This window comes from Rhizophagus irregularis, chromosome 28 (assembly GCF_026210795.1).
Source record: "Rhizophagus irregularis chromosome 28, complete sequence".
Taxonomy (NCBI): domain Eukaryota; kingdom Fungi; phylum Glomeromycota; class Glomeromycetes; order Glomerales; family Glomeraceae; genus Rhizophagus; species Rhizophagus irregularis.
Genome location: NC_089456.1, coordinates 2,783,753 through 2,804,283, shown reverse-complemented (window position 1 = coordinate 2,804,283; position 20,531 = coordinate 2,783,753). Strand labels below are relative to the sequence as shown.

Sequence of the window (20,531 nt, the reverse complement as noted above, 5' to 3'; positions counted from 1 at the left end):
AGTAGTGATACAAATAGAAGAAACAATAGCAATAAATAAAAAGATAGTAAATTAATATGTTCAAGAAGATGATAATAAAAAAATGAAATAACAATGAAGTAATGGAAAGTAATAGAAGATGAAAGGGAGCAAAAAAGAGTAGTGAGAAGTGATAGGAAACAAAAAGGAGAAATATGGCATGATGGTAGATGAAGAGGAGTGATGGAGAAGAAAAGAAGTGATGGGAGACGAAAAGGAGTGATGGAAGACAAAAAGGAGAGATGGGAGACGAAAAGAAGTGATGGGAGATGAAAGATTTATGATTAACAATCCGGCTGCTATTAATGCAAGTTTAATTAATTCCGTAAAATTTTATTAGTCTTCAATTCTTTGCTGAATCAAATAGTAATAAAAAGATTGGAGTATATTTAAGATCTTTATATTTTTATAATTACCATTTTAATAGTATGATTCTTTAAACTTTGTAATATATATAAATTTATTTAATGATATACGGATAAATGATAATAAATGATTGTAATTTGTGAACGATAATAAGTGATGTGATAGATGTGTGTTTAAAAACAATTAGTAATACAATGTAGTATAAAATAATTAATGATGTATAACGAATAATTAACAAGTTGATAATAAAAGACAATGATAATAAACAATAATAAACTTTACAGAAACTTCAATATCGTAGCGATGGCTTAATGCGCAGTAACTGCATATATGTAATTTCTTTACGATTACATAATGTGGTCACTATGTATTTATAACGCAGGATTTCCCCTGCATACCCTTCAAAAAATGTCACGAAAATTCACGTGACTTTTTTTTGTCACAACCGTCACACCCACTGCGTTTCCATTTTCTATAAGTATCTGAGGGACTTAGTTCGTAGTCATAACGCAGTTACTGCGCATTAAGCCATCGCTACGATCTTGAAGTTTCTGTAAAGAACAACAAGGAACTATAATAATAAACAGTATGTCAAAAGTTGATAAAACGCATATAAGTAATATGAAAACATATTGGCAGGTTTATTTGTTAATAAACAAATATGATATTACTTCCTCTATCGGCACTTCAGTAATATCCAGCTATCTAATTTTTAATGTTATAAAACTACATGAACTTATAACTAAACTACTCCACCTCCAACAATGGTCCTTTTTATATCATTAAAAATCTGGTGCAAATCTGTCTCACAAACAGAATTGCCACCCGGTCAATATCACCTCCCAGCCAATTGTAGCAATCTGGTCACATTTGTCTATATAGCCACCTGTATTAGCCACTTTCCCACCGCTAAGCTTCCATTTTTTATTTAATCACTAAATAGTAACTAAAAATAACTAAAATAACTAAAAATAACTATATGTAATATAACTAAAAATAAAATAAAAAATAAAATAAAAGATAAAAATAGATAAAAAAATAAAAAAATTTCCTGTGACACATATTAACATTATGTGTTGGAAATCACGTTAAATAACTAGTTATTATTGATCAACATGTATACTAACACTTTTAAAACTTGCTGATGTATTTCAAAGTAACTTCAATATTTGATTTTCTTGTCCATTTCTTTTTATTATCATCAAAATATAATAGACCATCTTCCCATATAGCTGAATTTACTATATCAAAGCCATCTTTGCATATTTCTTCAATTTCATCAAATTGATTGTATGATATCCATTCAAATACTACATTATGGATAAAATCTATGATTTTTTCATTAGTTGGCAAATTGTAAAACAAATTTGTAACATATCTTTCATAAATTTCAGTTATCCTATTATAATGAAGAACTATAATATAATCTTTTGTTTGCGGATTTTGAGATATTCCATATACTTTAAAAAGCATTTTATCATTATCTGTTGAGTATGCTTTGTCCTATTGAATACAAAAAAATTTAACATAAAATTAGAATATTTTAGATAAAATTTTTAAGTTACATACCATATTCAAAAATTCATTAGTAATTAAGCATTTTAAAACAACATTTTCATCTGCTTTTCTTATCCACTTCTTACTATTGTGATCATAATATAATGGACCACCCTTCCATATCGCTGAATACACTGAAGAATAACTGTTTTTACCAATTTCTTTAACATCTTTAAACTTACTGTATGGTATCCACTCAAATACTGTATCATTCCAACTATTGATTTTTAATTGCATTTTTTGAACACAATCATTAATTTGTTCATTTCCATTGGTCCAATCCATAAAATTTTTTTTGAAATTATTTATTTGGCACAATTTACACCATTTATATTTTGCATTTGTATATTTTTCATCACATTCTTCACAATATATTGTACCATATTCTGTACAATACTTTTCTTGGAGAATCATTATATAATCTTTTGTAATTGGATTTTGAGACATGCCATATATTTTACTATTACCAGCATATGCATTAACCTATTTAAATATAAAAGATCATTAAAAAAAGTTTTTAAATTAGGTTTGCTAAAGGACTTCATACCTTATTTAAAAATTTGTTGATGATATTTTGTAAATTGTATATATTATAATGCAAACATTTTAAGGTAACCATTTTTTCTGATGCTCTTTTTAATTCCATTTTATTATTATCATAACATAATGGACCATCTTTCCATATTGCTGAATATACTGTAAAGTAACTACTTTTACATATTTCATTGATATCGTTAAACTGATTATATGGAATCCACTCAAATATTATATCATCCCAATCATTAATTTTTAATTGTATTTCTTGAATAAAATCATCAATTTTCCTATTTTTACTGGTCCAATATATAAAATTATTTTTTAAATAATTTATTTGACATGGCTTACACCATTTATTTTCTATATCTGTATATTTTCCAATACACTGTTTGCAATAGCTTTTGCCATATTCTTTATAATATTTATCTTGGAGGACAATGATATAATTTCCTGTATCTGGATTTTGAGATATTCCATATGTTTTAAAGATAATATTATCCTTATTTGTTAAAAAACTATTAACCTAGCAATATACAAAAAAAAAAATCTGTATATTAAAAAATGTATATATAAATTAAATTTACAAAGTTCACTTACTCATACCTTATTTATAAATTCATTGATTGTACTTCGTGAGTTATGTAAGCATTTCAAAGTAATTTTTTTATTCAACTTTCTTATATATTCATTTTTACTATGATTGTAATACAATGGTCCATTTTTCCATATTGCTGAATATATTGTAGCAGTATTATCTCCACTAGTACTACCCATATTTTTAATTTTATAGAACTGGTTGTATGGTATCCATTCAAATATCATGTCCTGTAAGTTATCAATTTCTAATTGCATTTTTTGAATAAAATCATCAATTTTTTTATTACCACTAGTCCAGGTTTCAAAATTTTTTTTTAGGCAATTGATATGACAGGCTTACACCATTTATACATTATATTTGTATATTTTTCCATGCATTTTTCACAACATCTCTTACTATATTCTTCACAATATTTACTTTCAAAGATTATAATAAAATCATCAGTACTTGAATTTTGAGATAATCCATATATTTGAGTGCTTGTTGAATGTATTCTAACCTATTTATAAAGAATAGATATTATTAACTAATATATGAATTAAATTTATAAAAAAGTAATATACCTTATTTAAAAATTCATTAATATTATTCTGTAAGTTATATAGGCATTTTAAAGCAACTTTTGTATTCGATTTTCTTGTCCATTTTTTACCATTATAATATAATGGGCCATCTTTCCATATAGCAGAATATACTATATCATAATCATCTTTTCCGATTTCTTTAATATCATTAAACTGATTGCATGGTATCCATTCAAATACTCTATCAAATGGACTATTGATTTTTAATTGCATTTCTAAAATTAAATCATTGATTATCTTATTTCCACTAAAATTTAATTTTAAATTATTTGTCTGGCATGGGCTACACCATTTATATTTTATATTTGTATATATATCATTACATCTTTCACAATAATTTTTATTATATTCTATGTAATATTTATCTTGAAGTACTATGATAAAATTTTTTGTATCCGGGTGTTGAGATATTCCATACATTTTACAATTATCAGTGTTTGTTAGATATGTTTTAACCTAATAATTATGTATAAAAAGAATTATTATAATATTTTGCATTTAATTGTATTCATAAATACCATACCTTAGTTAAAAATTCATTAATATTAGTATTATGCAAATGTTTTAAAGAAACATTTCTATTAGGTATTTTCTTTAATTTCATTTTACTATAATTATAATTTAACGGTCCACTTTTCCATATAGCTGAAAATACTGTTATTGTAAAATTTCCTTTACCAATTTTTTTGATATTTTCGAATTGATTATATGGTACCCATTCAAATATAACATCATTATAATCATTAATTTGTAATTGTACTTCTTGAATAAAATCATCAATTTTTTTATTTTCACTTGTCCAGTTTGTAAAATTGTTTTTTAAACAGTTAATTTGACAAGATTTACACCATTTGTACTTTTCTTTTGTATATTTTTCTCCACATTTGACACAATATCCATTTTTAAATACCATAATATAGTTTCTTGTATCTGGGTTTTGTGATATTCCATATATTTTATAGTTAAAATCAATAATTGTTAAATATGCTTTAACCTATTTATATAAAAAGAAACCATTTTAGTATTCAAAAATATTTTGCGATTTTATAAAAAAATATTTATACCTTAGTTAAACATTCATTAGAACTAGTAATTTGTAAATATTTTAAAGAAACATTCCTATCAGGTATTCTTTCAAATTTCATTTTATTATAGTTATAATTTAATGGACCATCTTTCCATACTGCTGAATAAATTCTGGCAAAATCAACTTCCCTTATTTCTTTAATATACTTAAATTGATCAAATGGTATCCATTCAATTATAATATACTTATGATTATTAACCTGTAATTGCATTTTTTGAATCAAATCATCAAATTTTTCATTTCCACTTGTCCAGTTCGTAAAATTATTTTTAATATAATCTATTTGACATGATTTACACCATTTATATGTTATATTTGTATACTGCATACTACATTTTTTGCATTTTTCATTCTGATAAGCCTTAGCTGGTTTTTTGTATAATTTAAATGCTTTGACTTTATTCTTTCTAGTTACTGTTTCTTGGTAAAGATAAATCGGACCTTTTATAGCTACTCTTTTGTATTCTTTGAATACTTCATAATTTTTAAATAAAGAATTTAGTTAGTTTAAATTATATGTAATTATTATGTAAGAAAATTTCTTAATATACATGGTGTTTAAATACTTATCACATGACTTTTAACAACATTTTTGTCTGTACTGCAAGTTTACTTAGTATCGAAGATGGTTTGGATGTCATTTTTGTCTTATTTAACAAATCTTTTTTCCGGTCAACATTGAATGATCGGTATAAAGTTTACCTTTTTTGGAAACCCATGGAACACCCGTGTACAAAAAGATGCAATAACAGAATTAAATAAACTTACCAACTAAAAAGAAATTACAAAATAATGTTTCAAATAAAGAATTTAGTAGTAGTTTAAATAAAATAAATTGAATGCAGATATTATATAAATATGTAATAATGATAGAATTAAATAAATAGCTAACCATCTATATTAATAAATAATTGAATTTAGTTAGTTTAAATTATACCCAAATATTATATATATTTATAATAGTAAAAATAAATGAATAACTTACTATCTATGTTATGAAATAATTTTTTAAATAAAGAATTTAGTTAGTTTAAAACATGTGAATATTATATATATAAATATATAATAATTGAATAACTCACTCTCTATATTATTAAATAAAGAATTTAGTTAGCTTAAATTATAGGTAAATATTACGTAATATGAATAACTTACTTCCTATATATTAAATAATTATTTAGGTAAAGAATTTAGTCAGCTTAAGTTAAATGAAATATTATATAAATATGTAATAATTGAATTAAATGAATAGCTTACTTCCTATATTATTAAATGATTTTTTAAATAAAGAATTTAGTTAGTTTAATCTATATGAAATTATCACATATTGTAATAATAAGAATAAATAAATAACTTACTCCCTATATTATTAAATAATTTTTTAAATAAAGAATTTAGTCAGTTTAAATTATATGCAAATATAATATAAATATGTAATAATAAAATTAAATAAATAACTTACAAACTATATTAATAAAATAGTTTTTTAAATAATGAATTTAGTGTTAAATTATATGTAAATATTATCGTTATATAAATTATTATAATTTACCAACTAAAAGAAATTACAAAATAATTTTTAAAATAATGAATTTAGTTAGTTAAAATTAGATGTAAATATTATATAAACAGAATTAAATAAATAGCTTACATTCTATATTATTAAATAATTTTTTAATAAGAAATTAGTTAATTTAAATTATATGTGAGTACTATGCAATTAATACAAATATATAATAACAAAATTAAATGAATAACTTACTCCCTATATTATTGAATAATTTTTTAAATAAAGAATTTAGTTAGTTTAAATTATATTTAGATGCTATATAAATGTACTTAAATATGTACTAATAATAGAATTAAACTAATAGCTAACCATCTATATTATTAAATAGTAATTGAATTTAATTAGTGTAAATATTATATAAATATGTAATAATCAAAATAAATAATTAACTTACTCTCTACTAGTGAATAACCTTCATCCTTATATCTTAAAACGAACATATAACATGACGGAGCTTTGGTCATACCAAACCAATCTGTTACTCCACTTTGTAAATAGTTATGGTAGTATATATATAACTTCAAAAAAAAAAATTTTTGTTAGATAAAATAAAAAATAAGGACGTATTTTATAACAAACACTTTACTATATTTGAAATGTATTGTATCTAACAGAAAAATTCTATAGATTATAGATAAATACTTTCGGATAAATTAACTAATAACAAGACTGTGTACTGTTTGAGTACTTACATGATATATATGTTCTTGAGTAATATTATGAAAATTATCTAAACGTTCCAATGTAACACTAATCGGAAGCTTCGAACTCCACCATGGACCTTTCATCCATATGGCAGTATATATTGAGCCGAAAGCACCTCGTTTATTAGTATTTTTTACTAAATAAAGTTTGTTAAAATCAATCCATTCGAGATAGCCTATATTCTTATTGACAGTTAATTGAGTGTATTTAATAAATTCATCTACATAAGAATTTCCGCTGGTCCAATTGCGGGATTTTTCTGTAAGTTTTTTAAGTAGTAAATCAATCATATTAATTTGCTTTTATTTTTTTATTAAAAAAAAAAAAATCGTTGTATAAATATAGTAATAAATTCGTGATCCGTTTCCAAACCAGTAAAATCTACTATACATTTCAGGGAATTATTTTTACAAATTAATTAGCAGGGAATTAGATAAAATCAATAGATATAGCATGCAGGAAATGTGATATGAACTTACCAAATTATAGAGAAAGGCAGTTTAGAAGAAACTGACATTCCAAGTATCCACCATACAAAATTGGATATGTCACTCAATATAAGCAAAATATGACATAATAAGCTAGACAATCTTTGATTGATAGAAATGAATAATTTTAATATTTTTTTTTTTCTTTTAAAACAAACTATCTACCAGCGTATAAATAATATTTTAATAAAAAAAAAATGATTGTTATACTTCTTATAATTGAATAATATAGTGTTTTTGAAGGCCAAAATACCAAAATCCAGTGTCACTAAAGAAAAAAAAGTTTTAACTAATCGTACAATATAAAACCTTAATTTTCTTAATTGGTTACACTATTTTTCAGCCGACTTGTAATACAAATTTGGCGAGTTACCTTTTAGGCAATATCACCAATTTGCATAACATCTTAGCTTTAAATGGCAAGTATATGTAGATCAAAATTACCTCGGAACGACGGAACGTTATTCTAAAAAAAAAAATTCTGAGCCAAATTAACTTAGGGATAATTAATTTGCAAAAATAATTCCCAAAATGTATTAATAGTTTTTACTGGTTCAGAGATGGATCATGAATTAATAATCAAAAAATATACAATACATTAACTTGAAAATCAACATTTGTTGTTCTTTCTGAAATGAGTGATTCATTGAATAACACCTACATGACTTTTGCCAACCCAAATTTCCACTGACGACGCCAAGCTTCTGCAATATTTGACCAGAACTGTGGTGTGAAACAAAGGAGCTGACCGACCATTTTAGAGATGTTGACATCAAATGTTTTAATATATAAAAGGTACTTTGGATTTCTTGTGATGGTAAGAATACTAGAGTAAATAAATCACAATATCAAACTAAACTGTGAATATGGATAAATCTGGAATAAAAATATGGTCTTTTCCATTTCACCATGAATTAACCTATAATCCATCCAGATTTATCCATATTTTAACCAGATCTATGGCCTGTAATTCTGACCAGAAAACTGGGATTAAACCCTAGATTTGTCCAGGATAAATATGGATATAAAATCTGGGAGTGAAATTGGTAATTCCATATTTTATCCCAGATTAATTTGTTAAACTTTACTGGTATGATTTATCACAGCTACTAATATAGACCAACCAGAATTTTTTATTTGCATATAGGCAATTACGAATGGATTTTAAAAATTTTTTATTATAGTGAATAAAAAAAAATCAAAAAAGTGCAAAATTTCTATATGAATATATTTAAAATTCTGAATGGTAAAATTCTTACAGCATTGAATTGATGATTAATAAAAAAAAAAATTTTATGTTAAAAAGTATTTCAACAATTTTTAATTTTTAAATAATTGTAGTAAAATAATACATAAACAATTTTTTTATATGAAGTATATACTAAAATAAATTTGGTATAACACCCTTTTAATTACTGAATTGATAATTTCAATTTAAGAATAATAAAAATTTAAATCAATGATTTTTCCTTAAAATGATTGTGACATATGAAAATTAAATTTTTTATATAAATATATATTAAATTCCTGGTAGATAACCTTTAAAGCATGATTGGAATTTTATGATTCAGAAAAAAAAAATTGACGGATACATAACAATCAATTCAACCAAGATCGATATATTATTTAATTTATTTAAAAATACATTTACATTTTTTAAAAAAAAAATAGATAATTATTAGGGCACCAAATATGAGCCAAATGCAATTAATATAAATCTTGAATTTCTACGATTCTTTGTGCATTCGGTTATCAAATGCGATTTCCAACCTTGTTCTGTTGCAGGCTCAACAATGATTTTACAAAGAGGATAATGAATAGCGTCATTTTGAATAGCCATACAAGATTGTTTTCCCATATGTTCAAGGTATTCGACAGCAAAGACATTGTTAAACAAATTTACTACGTTCATAATCATTCAACATATGGTTATCAAGAGTGGAAAATTTTCAAGAACCTATAAAATAAATTATTAGTTATTACCATATTACATAAACGACAGTTGATCAATACAGAACAGTCGGACCAATAATGAAACTAAATTATCTTCAGTGAAATAATCATTGTGTTCATCACAGAAAACACACTTTCTAAGATAATACATATTAGAAATACATATTTTATATTATATATGATATATATTGAAATAAAAAGGCGTTATGTTTAAAAATTCATAATTAATATTATAAATAATACTTACTTATCACCTTCACTTTTTGATTGCATTTTATTTTACGGTATACCGTTGAGTTATTTTATTTTTTTTTCTGATTATGTAAGCTTGTGTAAATTTTGATATTAGGAAATTGATTACCAAATTTTGATATATTGTTACAGCAATTCCGAACTTTAATTTTGCTTGTATAAGCTTACATAATTAGAATTCGTAAGCAAAGCCTGTTGATTTGAGGGCTTATTTTCGACACTTTTTGATGTGGCTTATATTTTTTTGAGGCCAAAAATGGTTTTTTTTTATTGATATCAGTTTTTTTTTTAATTAAAATTCTGATAAAATGGTTTATGAATTCCACTTTGTCCTTTTACTGGAACAAAAAAGTAAATTGCGTTGAATTTATTTTGTTTTAATAATGGTATATTTTTTATTTATTGGGTTTTTTTTTATTATGAACAAATGATACAGCTTACATAACCAGAGATGCTGGTTTAGTTTCAGAACTAGTGGTGGATGATTTTAATAAAGATTTTTCACTTGATACCTCAAGTTCCGCAACTGTTTGAGTACGTCGAAGAAGCGAGGATAAAATATTTGCCGAACAATAATTTAAAGTTATTTATTGTCGTGTCAATTAATTTCCGTGTTGAATTATTGGGAATTTGCAACTCAAAAATAATAAAATTAATTATTGATAAATTAAGAAACATAAATTCAAGTGACAAATGTTTAAAACTTACTAATTATTTTCTCCAAAAGGACTAAAACTTGTATTGACAATTCATTACTGTTATCAACCAAAGCATCTTATATAATCTGATAAGTTACTTTAATTGACAAAGGCTAAAAAAGTTAAATATTTATAAAATTATTTTATTAAACAATACAAATAAGCAAATATTATTAATTAATAACATATTTCATCAATGTCATAAACATTTAAAGTTTTAACCCTTCGCTAACATTATTAATTCTTTTCTGATGCTCTTTCGGTATATTGGTTCTTGGACAATAAACATACAATAGCATCACCTTCAAAGTATTGTATTAACAATGCAATAGCGGATTTTGCTAGACAAGATAGCGGAAATTCGTATAAATTAAATTTATTTCTTGAATTTAGACGTCCAGAAATGTTTTAAGTAGTCATATAATTAATGTTCCAATTAATTTTCATAAAAGTAAGTTGCGATGAGGAAAATCCTCAATATATAATTGACTTACTAATTCAAGAAAAAGTATATAACGATAAAATTTAAGTTCATCATCCTAATATTCTTAATAAAGTTGTTATTTGTTAATATTCTTGGGATTACCATCAATTGATTTTCTCACTAATATAAAAAGTATGATTGAAATGCCGACTGAACCACAGTGCTTTAAAGTCTCAGAATTAAAAGTCTAACATTTATAGTTTAGACGTTAAATTTCAAGTGGGCATCGTCCTTTCCTGTTCATAAAATATATTAACTTTTCATATTTTTCATATGTATCTTTTATAATGAATTTATTGTAACTTTTACAAACTTTTTAGAAATTCTAATAATAAACTTTCCATTATTCGCTAGTATATTTTTAAGTGTATAAGATGATTAAGATGGTGAAAACAAAAAAAAAAAATAACTATTCTTTTACTAAATCACTTTTTTTTTGAGTGTAAAAATTCCAATTATCTAATGACATTTAAATCTTTCCATTTCAACGAAGTAAAATTGTTTTCAGATAATTTTTTAAGACATATTCTAATACTAAAATATGTATGACATCTACTAATATTTTTTTGTGAGAAAAAATCTCAGTATAAATCTTTTTTTTTTATACATCGACATCTTGATGATAATCAACCTCACGAAGGAGTAGAATCTCAAATTTCTACAATATGAACTTTAATTTGGTAAAACTTGGAAAAGAACATTGAAATTGAATAGCAAATATTGAAAAAAACTAGATTTGAAGATTTCAACAAAATATGCTTTATCACTCTTTATTCAAACTGTTAAAGATAATTGAATTCCAAGTTTTCTCTACACACATAACAGATGGTTCACTTTTTGTGATTTTAAAATAATCTTTCTGTAATACGTTAAAAAGGTAACAAAAAAAAAAGTAATTGTGAGATATTTATATATTGATGAATGAAATATTTTATTATTAAAACTGATAAAACTTTTGAGTTTTTTTCTTTTTTTAACTCAAATCGAAATATTAAATAATTAATTATATACATCTAAAACGTTTTGGTTTTTATAATTCATTCAATAGTATCACTCGTGACTATTTGGTCAGTTAAGAACGTTAATAAGCAGACAATAAAAATAATTTGTATTATGCAATTGCAACTGTAATCTGAAATCTAAATTTCTATAATGTTCAAATGATATCAGTCATGAGCAATGTCTTAATTTATAAAAATAAATCTTAGTCGTGAAGACTGAAATACTAGTTACTCCCTTCAGGAATCGTTCTCTTTCAGAGAATCACCTCCCTTGAAAGTTTCAGGAATCCAGGAAATAAGAATATATGTCTAACACCACTCTAACACCAGTAAGATGTTTAACTCTCGATTAAAAACTTTTACTCGAGATCAGATATTTTTTGGATTCGATTTTTTGTACACTTTATCTACAAATTCCAAATTAAATCAAAAGTAATATCAGTCTATTCACATATCCTAATTACTTTTTTGTTCCCTTTTTAACGTCCTAGAGAATTAAAAACATATTTTAGTGACAAAAAGTTCAACATCTTACGCTATGTGGAAAACCTGCAATACCTTTTTTTAAAAGAGAACTACTTACTTTGGAAGTTTCACTATTACGAAGAATATGATTTAGTACTGTATTTGCTTTTTAGAAATCGGAATATGTTTATAAACTGATATGTTTAGATAGTTAAAACCTTACCATAATAACAGACGTTTGACATAAAGAGTAAAGAAACAGAACAAGTAAAATTAATTTTCTTACATTCAGGTTCACGCAACAGAAATTTGGATTTGGCCAAGTGCCCCATTTTATAATCAAATTTCAAATTTCAAATCAAGAGATAATCCATTTCTGAAACCGAATATGAAAAAAAAAAAAATACAAAATTGATTTAGAATCTGTAACAGTCTATGAGTATGACTTTTTTTTAGTTATGATTTAAGCCTATTACAGAAGTTAAAACATAATTTTAACGATGTTCTAAGAAACTGGATCTCATAAAAATTCGATTAAAATGATAAAAAGTGGAAATTTATACTATGTTTAGAGTATACAACTAATTGATGAACTATTACGGTTGAATTAATAGGTGAAGGATTTGCTTTTACAAATCGGGACAAATTCATGACCGGTATTAGATGGAATTCGGAAACAGAAATTCTTATCTTTACAATAGTATGATATAAGGTTTTCATTTTCCTGCTAATCCCTTGCTTATACTTAGGGTTGTGATTCATACACAATATGAAATAGTAAGATCTCCTTTAAATTCTTTGTACGAGTTAGAAGTTATACGAAATCACAACCATGTATATTGCCTGAATTTGATTTTTACACTTTTTAATTCCATTCAGAAATCAAATTGGGAACGAATAAGCATCTTATTAAAAAAAAAATTTTAATATGCCTGAAAAGAAATTAAGTAGTGGTCTAAAATCCAAATATAAGTTGATAATCCAAAAACAAAAAGGGGATCCTTAGCCTGTACCCCGGGTATATGATATTATATTATCTGTTTCCTCAACTTCTTAAATATGATTGGCTCAAAATCGAACCACAAATTTTGTGTAGAAAATATTTTTCATTTCGTGAAAAAAATATAAACGAAAGAAAATAAAGAAAGAACACATAAATCAACCACATCTAAAAATATTTGTTGATTTGTATTACCAGCAGAGAAAGTAAAATCTGGCAAATTAGAAAACTCTAAGAATCTTTTATATGACTAACAATATCGATTAACTCATTGTCTGAAATTTCATTTGGTAATTGAGAAGCAATTTTACTGTATATAACAAACTTGTATGGATGTTTAGTGATAGGTGTAATCTCTTCAACTGTTTCAGAGAACTGTTTAATAACTTGTGATTAGAAGTTTGATTTCTATAAACAAAATTTAGTTATAAACCCATTTATAAGCAGGTTATAAAACTATTTACATCTTTATTGTTCATATCTTAATAATAGATTCACGATTATAGTTATGATTACTATTTTATGTTGATTATTTGTACCATTTATATTATTTTGACCTAAATCCTGTATACACTATTGCCCATCATTATATGATTATTATTATTTTCATGGTAGTTAATAACAAAAATACTATTAATGTGTAGTCATAATTGTAAATTCAGAATTATAGCTACTAAATCTTTGCATGAGTCAGATTGTGCTGAGCCAGAGAGCTTGGCTCAGAAAATTATACTAAGCCAAGCCACAAATTTTTATGACTCATTCTGAGCTTTAAATGAATTGTGTCATGCTAAAAAATATTGGCTTGAGCCAATAAGCCAAATATATTTCATTATTTAAATTGCAAAAATTGCAAATAAATATCATTTCAAAAAAAAAAAGCCATTTACTAAAAACAATATAAAATTAATTTGTCATAAAATAAATAATAATAATGTTATTTTAAGGAATTTATTTGGCCTTCTTATTTTAGAATTCAGGTCCAAAGCCCAAGTCATGTCCTAAAAATGAAAAGAGATGTTAGTAATATAATACTTCTAAAATAAAAAAAAACAAATCCCCCTTCTCATTAACTTACATTTCCATATTCTAGTTGTATTTCAGTCCAAATCAAAGTTCAGAAGCCATTCCTAAAAAAAAAAATAAATAAATACAGTACTTCATTCAAATAAAACTAAAAAAAAATACATAAAAATATTATCTATTTCTTAAACTGAATAATTTATTTTTTTAAAAAATAATGAATAAATGAATAATACAAGTATTATAATTACACTTATGAAAACTAATATACAATAGTACTGAACAACTTTCAATTTAATAAAGAAATTCAATTCCATTTGATCAAAGTAGCAGTAAACAGAAAAAGAAAAATTTGAAAGTTAGTACCATTATGAAAAATGCAAGATACACTTATGAAAATTAATATACAACTAGTTCAACCTTACTTAACAATATACAATTAATAAAGAAAGTTGATATTATTTGACCAAAGTGGTAAATTATGCTCTGAATTTATTAAACAGAACAAAAATTTTGGGAGTTAGTAATATTATGAAAAACACAATTTTCTCCATAAATTTCATCTCTAATTTATGGAAATATTGAGTTGTATAATTTTAATAGTATATTTGGAAAGGAAGTTTCAGTTTAAAAAATTCATTTGTGATGGTAAAAAAATTTTATTTACAGTATATGTACAAAGTTGTAAAATATAGTACAAAACTAATATAAGAGTAATGAGACTAAATTACATTATTGATGAACTTCACTCCTGGTGAATTAATTTTAAATTAACTTCTGGTGAATATAAAATTAATTCAAAAAAAATAATATAAAATAATTTAAAAACTCAATAAAAAAAAAATAATTTAGTATAAAACTAATTAGAAAGAAAAATTATTTAAGAAACTAATTTAAAAGACAAAAAAAAAAGAATATAAACTTTTTTTTAATGTTTTTTTCACATTTAAAAAAATAAAAACTAATCTATTAGCCAATCAAATCAGTAATTCATACCCACCCAGTGTAACCATAGATATCAAGAATCACATGATTGGATAAACATTTAACTCAGTTAAATGTTTATTAACTGAAGGATAAATAATATACTGAACGGAATATGGATATACATTTAGCTGAAGGATAAATATTTAACCAAGGATATAATAATTTATAGTTATACAATAGTTTATTTATAGTCATATTTATTTATAGTTATTCATATTTAGATTAGTCATATTTATAGTCTGGAAGAAATAATAGGATTCATGAAGATTTAAGTAATGAAAAGAAGGGAATTAGAAGAAGGAATTAGTAGGATATTTATGATAATCAATTATTAGTCATGATAAGTTAGTAACCTGAAATAGAATAGTTTAGTGAAACTACATTTTGTATAAATACAATGGTTTTTAGACTTAGGTTCAATACAAGATAGAAAAATAAATATTAACTAAACACACATTCCTAATTATTTTGATTCTTTTGCCATTTCTTATGAGTAAACATGCCATAATAATTATAAATTAATGGTTCTTTGTAATAATGAATTTAGCTATCAGTACCTATTTTTTTGATTACCATATAATAATCCTGTAATGTATATTGACAATATAATTGCTATTATAATTTAATATATATTAAAATACCATATTACAATGAAATGTAAAAAAATAATAATTTTGTAATATATGACAATTATCCTTTTATATTAGTTACAATATTAATATTAAATATCATACTTGTTAATAGACTTATTAATATATATGTTATTAAATATGATATTTACATGACATGCCAAAATTTCCTATTAATATTATTTAAAAAGCATTATAAAATACTACCAAAAAAATCACCACTGATAGCAAAGAAAGTAAGGGAAACTCTTACAATTTAAAAATATTAAATTAATAAATTAAATCTGAATCAAGCATAGTAAATAAAGTTGTGATGTTTTATATTGTCTACAAATGGGTGGCAGACATGGATGACACTGGCAGATTAGTAATTGAATACAAATGTCACAAGAGGTAATACACTAAACATGAGTAATTGAGTAATTTAACAACCTTCCTTTGTATAAACTTTGAATGCAGCCTGCTGAGTTAGCCAAGTTATTGGATGAGATGATTAGAGAGCAGTATGAGTAATGGGTCAAAGTATGACCAATACTAATCAGATTATTTTAATGATCCAGTTCAAGTCAGCTTGAGTCTTTCAATTATCAGCTTGAATCATCAGCAGGAACCTTTAATTATTGGCTTGAGCTTTTTGAGCTGAGCCTATTGTTGACTCACTTTACTAGCCAATATTATGTTATTCTGACAATAATGAACAGTAAAAAGAATAATCAGAATAATAAGGGTCAATACTAATGCCAGAATCAGAAATGCCATTATCATCAGTATCATTATCACTGGCAGAACTGCTGCCAGAACCACCAGTACCATATAACCAATATCATTTCTGATAACATTACCAGAACTATTATCAAAATCATTTGTTCATTATCATTAACAGCTTCTATATTACTGTACCAGAACTATTACTAATCCTTATCATTATTATGATAATTATAATTGTGAATGTGATTATAGTTTCATTTTGAATCTTGACAAAATGAACAATATAGGTCAGAAAAAAATTGGTATTGTTCAATACAGTTTTGATGGAATAAATGTTTGCATATTAAAACAGTGATTGGTTTTAAAAGTTGTGGTAGTATTTCCTCTTTGCAAATTCCACAAAGATATAAGTTTTAAAAATTAAACTTCTCTGGAATACATTTAGTGCTCTCATGGAAAATAATTTCCATTTCTATTTTGCTTCAATTCAACCTGTTTAAAAGGTAAGGTTAACATTATACCAACTTTTCATTTAGTAATAAAGAAAGGTATTCCTCCACTAAAACTAATAGTCCCTTACTAATAACAAAGTTTGAGCACCTGGCAGTAATCCTTCAAAGTTAAAATGAGAGCTAGCTAGAAGTTACCCTCCCTTTACAAAATAAAAAACACATTTTTTTCTAACTCAGCAAAAGTATTTTGATCTAATTTTTGAGCCTCTATCAAAAATTGATAGGACCAGATGCTATTAAAGTCATTCCAATTTAAATTAGAAGATGAAGAAGCAACTATGACATTATGGTAGTTCTGCTCTAAAAATCCTCTATATGACCTGTTTATTGAGATCCCAAGTACACAATGAGAGCTAAAAGTTGATATATTGTTTCATGATTAGACATTGTTTAACAGAAGTTGATTTCTTAAAAGTTTTGAAAAAATCAAAGATGAAGATATTTGGAAATCAGTTTTTTTTTTGGTTTAGTAAGGATATCAGATATAGGAAAAATGGTTTTAATTTAATAGTAAAAGTATAAATTATTAAGCAATTATGGTAAACTTTTAAGCTTTTATATATTGTATTTATGATCACAAATCAGATGATTAGTGCAACTTGACATAAGGCAAACAATATGAAAATCTGGATATGTGTGTCCACTTTGCACAGTAATAGTGGCACAGTAAATGATCTATTTTTGTTCTGCTTCCTATTACACGGTTAACATTATTATCAGATAAATTCTAGTGGATAAAGATCTAATTTGTGCTATTTTAAATTTACCAATACTATTAAAAAGCTTATAAACCTTTTCAGCCTTTTTATCTTTCACAAAGAATCATCAGAGTGAGTGGTTCTTAATACAATCAGTATATAGACAATAAACACATCTTAAGAATGCATTGATGGTTATTAATAGTTATCAGCACAAAGGCAAGATTATTGTGTTTGACTTAGAAAGCCAAAGATGATCCTTTAGCAATTTGGTTAAAGTTTACACTCTGTTGAATCTGTAAAAGGAGAGAATTATAAGAAAAGTGCAAAAAAGAAAAGTTCAGATCTTAAAGGTTAGTTCATAGCTCCAAAAATCTGATAGTTGAAGGTTTGATTTTTGCTTTGCAGGAAAATTTATCTGTAAATTTCAATGATAAAAACCGTTGAAAATAGGACATAACATCACATTAATTTATTTCTTCTACGTATCATCCAATTTTTTATATTTTTTAGCTACCATTTAAATTTTATCGATTAAATTTTTCTGTTGATTCTTAATTTCCGTATTTCCAGAGCATTCTAAGTTTCTAACATCAACTGTCCTCTTTCAGAGAACTCCGATAAATCAAAACGTTTTAATTTTGTAAAAAAATCTAAAATATTCAATTTTACATTCAAAATTAAAAAACATCTGGAACCTCCGACGTTAAAAAAGTAACGAAAAAATCACTGATTTAATTAAGGAGATGTTAACGAATAATTTGTTCAACCAAAACTGTGACATCTTACCTAATGCTATGAACTGCTATATAATTGTCTGAATAAAGCGTCAAACTTGGGATAAACGTATTTGAATTCAACGTTAAAGCCTGGAAATTTAGTCTTCTTCATTATTTCTGAGTTAGATAATTTTCACTGGAGATCGGTGTTCTTGTTCTTTTTTTTGGATGTTAGTTTTTACTTTTTTTCTTTATTTCATAGCGTATCTCTTTTAAAATGGTTCGGATGATTTCATGTTCTGCCTTATCTTCATGTTTTTTTTTCGGTAAAAAAGAGAAATTTTTCTTTGGATATTTCCTATATGTTCTGAGTTGTACGAATTTACACCCTCTCAAGAACAAACGTCAGATTGCAGGGAAATTTAACTGCAATTTTAAAGACTCAAATCATACGTCCCATTTGGGTGTTTAACAATTTTCAGTTACCATTTAAGGGATACTGATATATTCACTGGAACAATTTATCCACTATTTATCCATTGTATCGTTTTATTTGTTGAATCTGAGATATTTATTAATTGCGTTTTCTCAATCAAAATGGATTTTTTATGATTTACCGACATTATCAGTTTTTTTACCCATGTTACAAAATTCTAAATAATTCTAGTAATACGTATAAGTTTGTACATTAATAAATATATATACACTCCCAATGTATGTTAAGATTTCCCGTAATACTCATCCTTTATATTATTTGAGCCACCAAAAATTCTAATCGTAAAAAAAAAAGTATCAATCTATTCGAACAAAATGTTCATAGACTCAATTCTTGGTCATAAAAAATATTTAAACACTAAACTCGATTTATACTGGGAATTTGATCATTAAAATATATTTCTGACGAAAAACCTGGAAGTGTACCAAAAACCTAACTCATTTTGGAACGGAAAAATTATTTCAACCAAATAATGATATCGTCTTATTCTAGTATCGAATTTTTTATCGTGATCCTAGGTTTTACATCCTACTGCAGAACCACTAGCAGTGATTTATAAAAGTGTACGAAATTTGTGAAGTTCGAATTGAATAAAAACTCTTTTTTTTTGTCGCTTCATAGACTGTTAAAATGTACGTGATTTTGTATTAAAGTGTAATGGCTGTAATGCGGTAAAAATATCAAAATATTTTGATATTTTTATGGTCATGGAAAAAATTTTTATAAATAAAAAATACATAAGAATACCGAAATAATTAGTTTCATTTTCCAATCGTTTTTACAGCTATTTGCTGATCATAATTGATCGGCAGTAATTCCGGTCAAGTCATTATTTTGGCCAGAATTAACATACAAATTATGCCGATCAATAATAATCTCCTGCGTATGACTGCGCATGAAGCTGTGGTCCATTCTTTAATTAGCTGAAAATCCGTAATGTAATTAATTCGTAATTCGTTCATGAAACGGAGAAAAAATGTACATTCAATACAAGATTGTCTCATTATAATATTTTTTTTTCTTCAAAATTCATTTTCGTATTATTTGTAAACGTTCTTCTTTATAAAGTAAATAAAAAAGATAAAGATTACTATTTATTTATAGTATCCAAGGAATATTTAATATTTTATTTATAAATGTGTGTTGTTGATACTTATAAGAATTCGTAAGTAGTTTTAATTGACAACAATACAGTATTATTGCGTAATAACATTTATTATTACGTAATACTAAGTAATAATCGAAGAATTTATTATAGAAATTGTAGAAAATAATTTATAATAAATTTTTAATTCACAATAATAATTTCTTCTAATTTCTATGCAGAAAAGTTCAATCGATAAAATTTATTTATTTCTATTTACCAAATCATTTAATTTTCATTAATGTCTTTTAA

At 24.8% G+C, this 20,531-nt stretch overlaps 3 protein-coding genes across 3 annotated transcripts; all 3 read right to left on the bottom strand.

The window, feature by feature from the left end:
* Positions 1 to 1,515: 1,515 nt before the first annotated feature.
* On the bottom strand, positions 1,516 to 4,805 carry OCT59_019248 (uncharacterized protein; the record flags this gene model as incomplete). Its single annotated transcript, XM_066135896.1, has 8 exons — positions 1,516 to 1,887; positions 1,954 to 2,424; positions 2,489 to 3,001; positions 3,082 to 3,320; positions 3,473 to 3,575; positions 3,640 to 4,116; positions 4,184 to 4,654; positions 4,725 to 4,805. 8 exons carry the CDS (start codon positions 4,803 to 4,805, stop codon positions 1,516 to 1,518), a joined length of 2,727 nt encoding a protein of 908 aa, XP_066005142.1.
* Positions 4,806 to 6,621: 1,816 nt separating this feature from the next.
* Positions 6,622 to 7,312, bottom strand: OCT59_019247 (uncharacterized protein; the record flags this gene model as incomplete). The annotated part of the gene is made up of 3 exons (XM_066135895.1): positions 6,622 to 6,629; positions 6,712 to 6,835; positions 7,010 to 7,312. The coding sequence occupies 3 exons, from the start codon at positions 7,310 to 7,312 to the stop codon at positions 6,622 to 6,624; spliced, it is 435 nt and encodes a 144-aa protein (XP_066005141.1).
* Positions 7,313 to 9,105: 1,793 nt separating this feature from the next.
* Positions 9,106 to 9,733, bottom strand: OCT59_019246 (uncharacterized protein). Its single transcript, XM_025320994.2, has 2 exons — positions 9,711 to 9,733; positions 9,106 to 9,467 (listed from the first exon to the last, which is right to left on the bottom strand). Exon 2 carries the CDS (start codon positions 9,426 to 9,428, stop codon positions 9,189 to 9,191), a length of 240 nt encoding a protein of 79 aa, XP_025170024.1. The 5' UTR covers positions 9,429 to 9,467; positions 9,711 to 9,733; the 3' UTR covers positions 9,106 to 9,188.
* Between the last annotated feature and the right edge of the window lie 10,798 nt (positions 9,734 to 20,531).

Coding starts and splice junctions, on each gene's coding strand:
- OCT59_019246 (XM_025320994.2), bottom strand. CDS start 9,428: ATGATTATGAACGTAGTAAATTTGTTTAACAATGTCTTTGCTGTCGAA.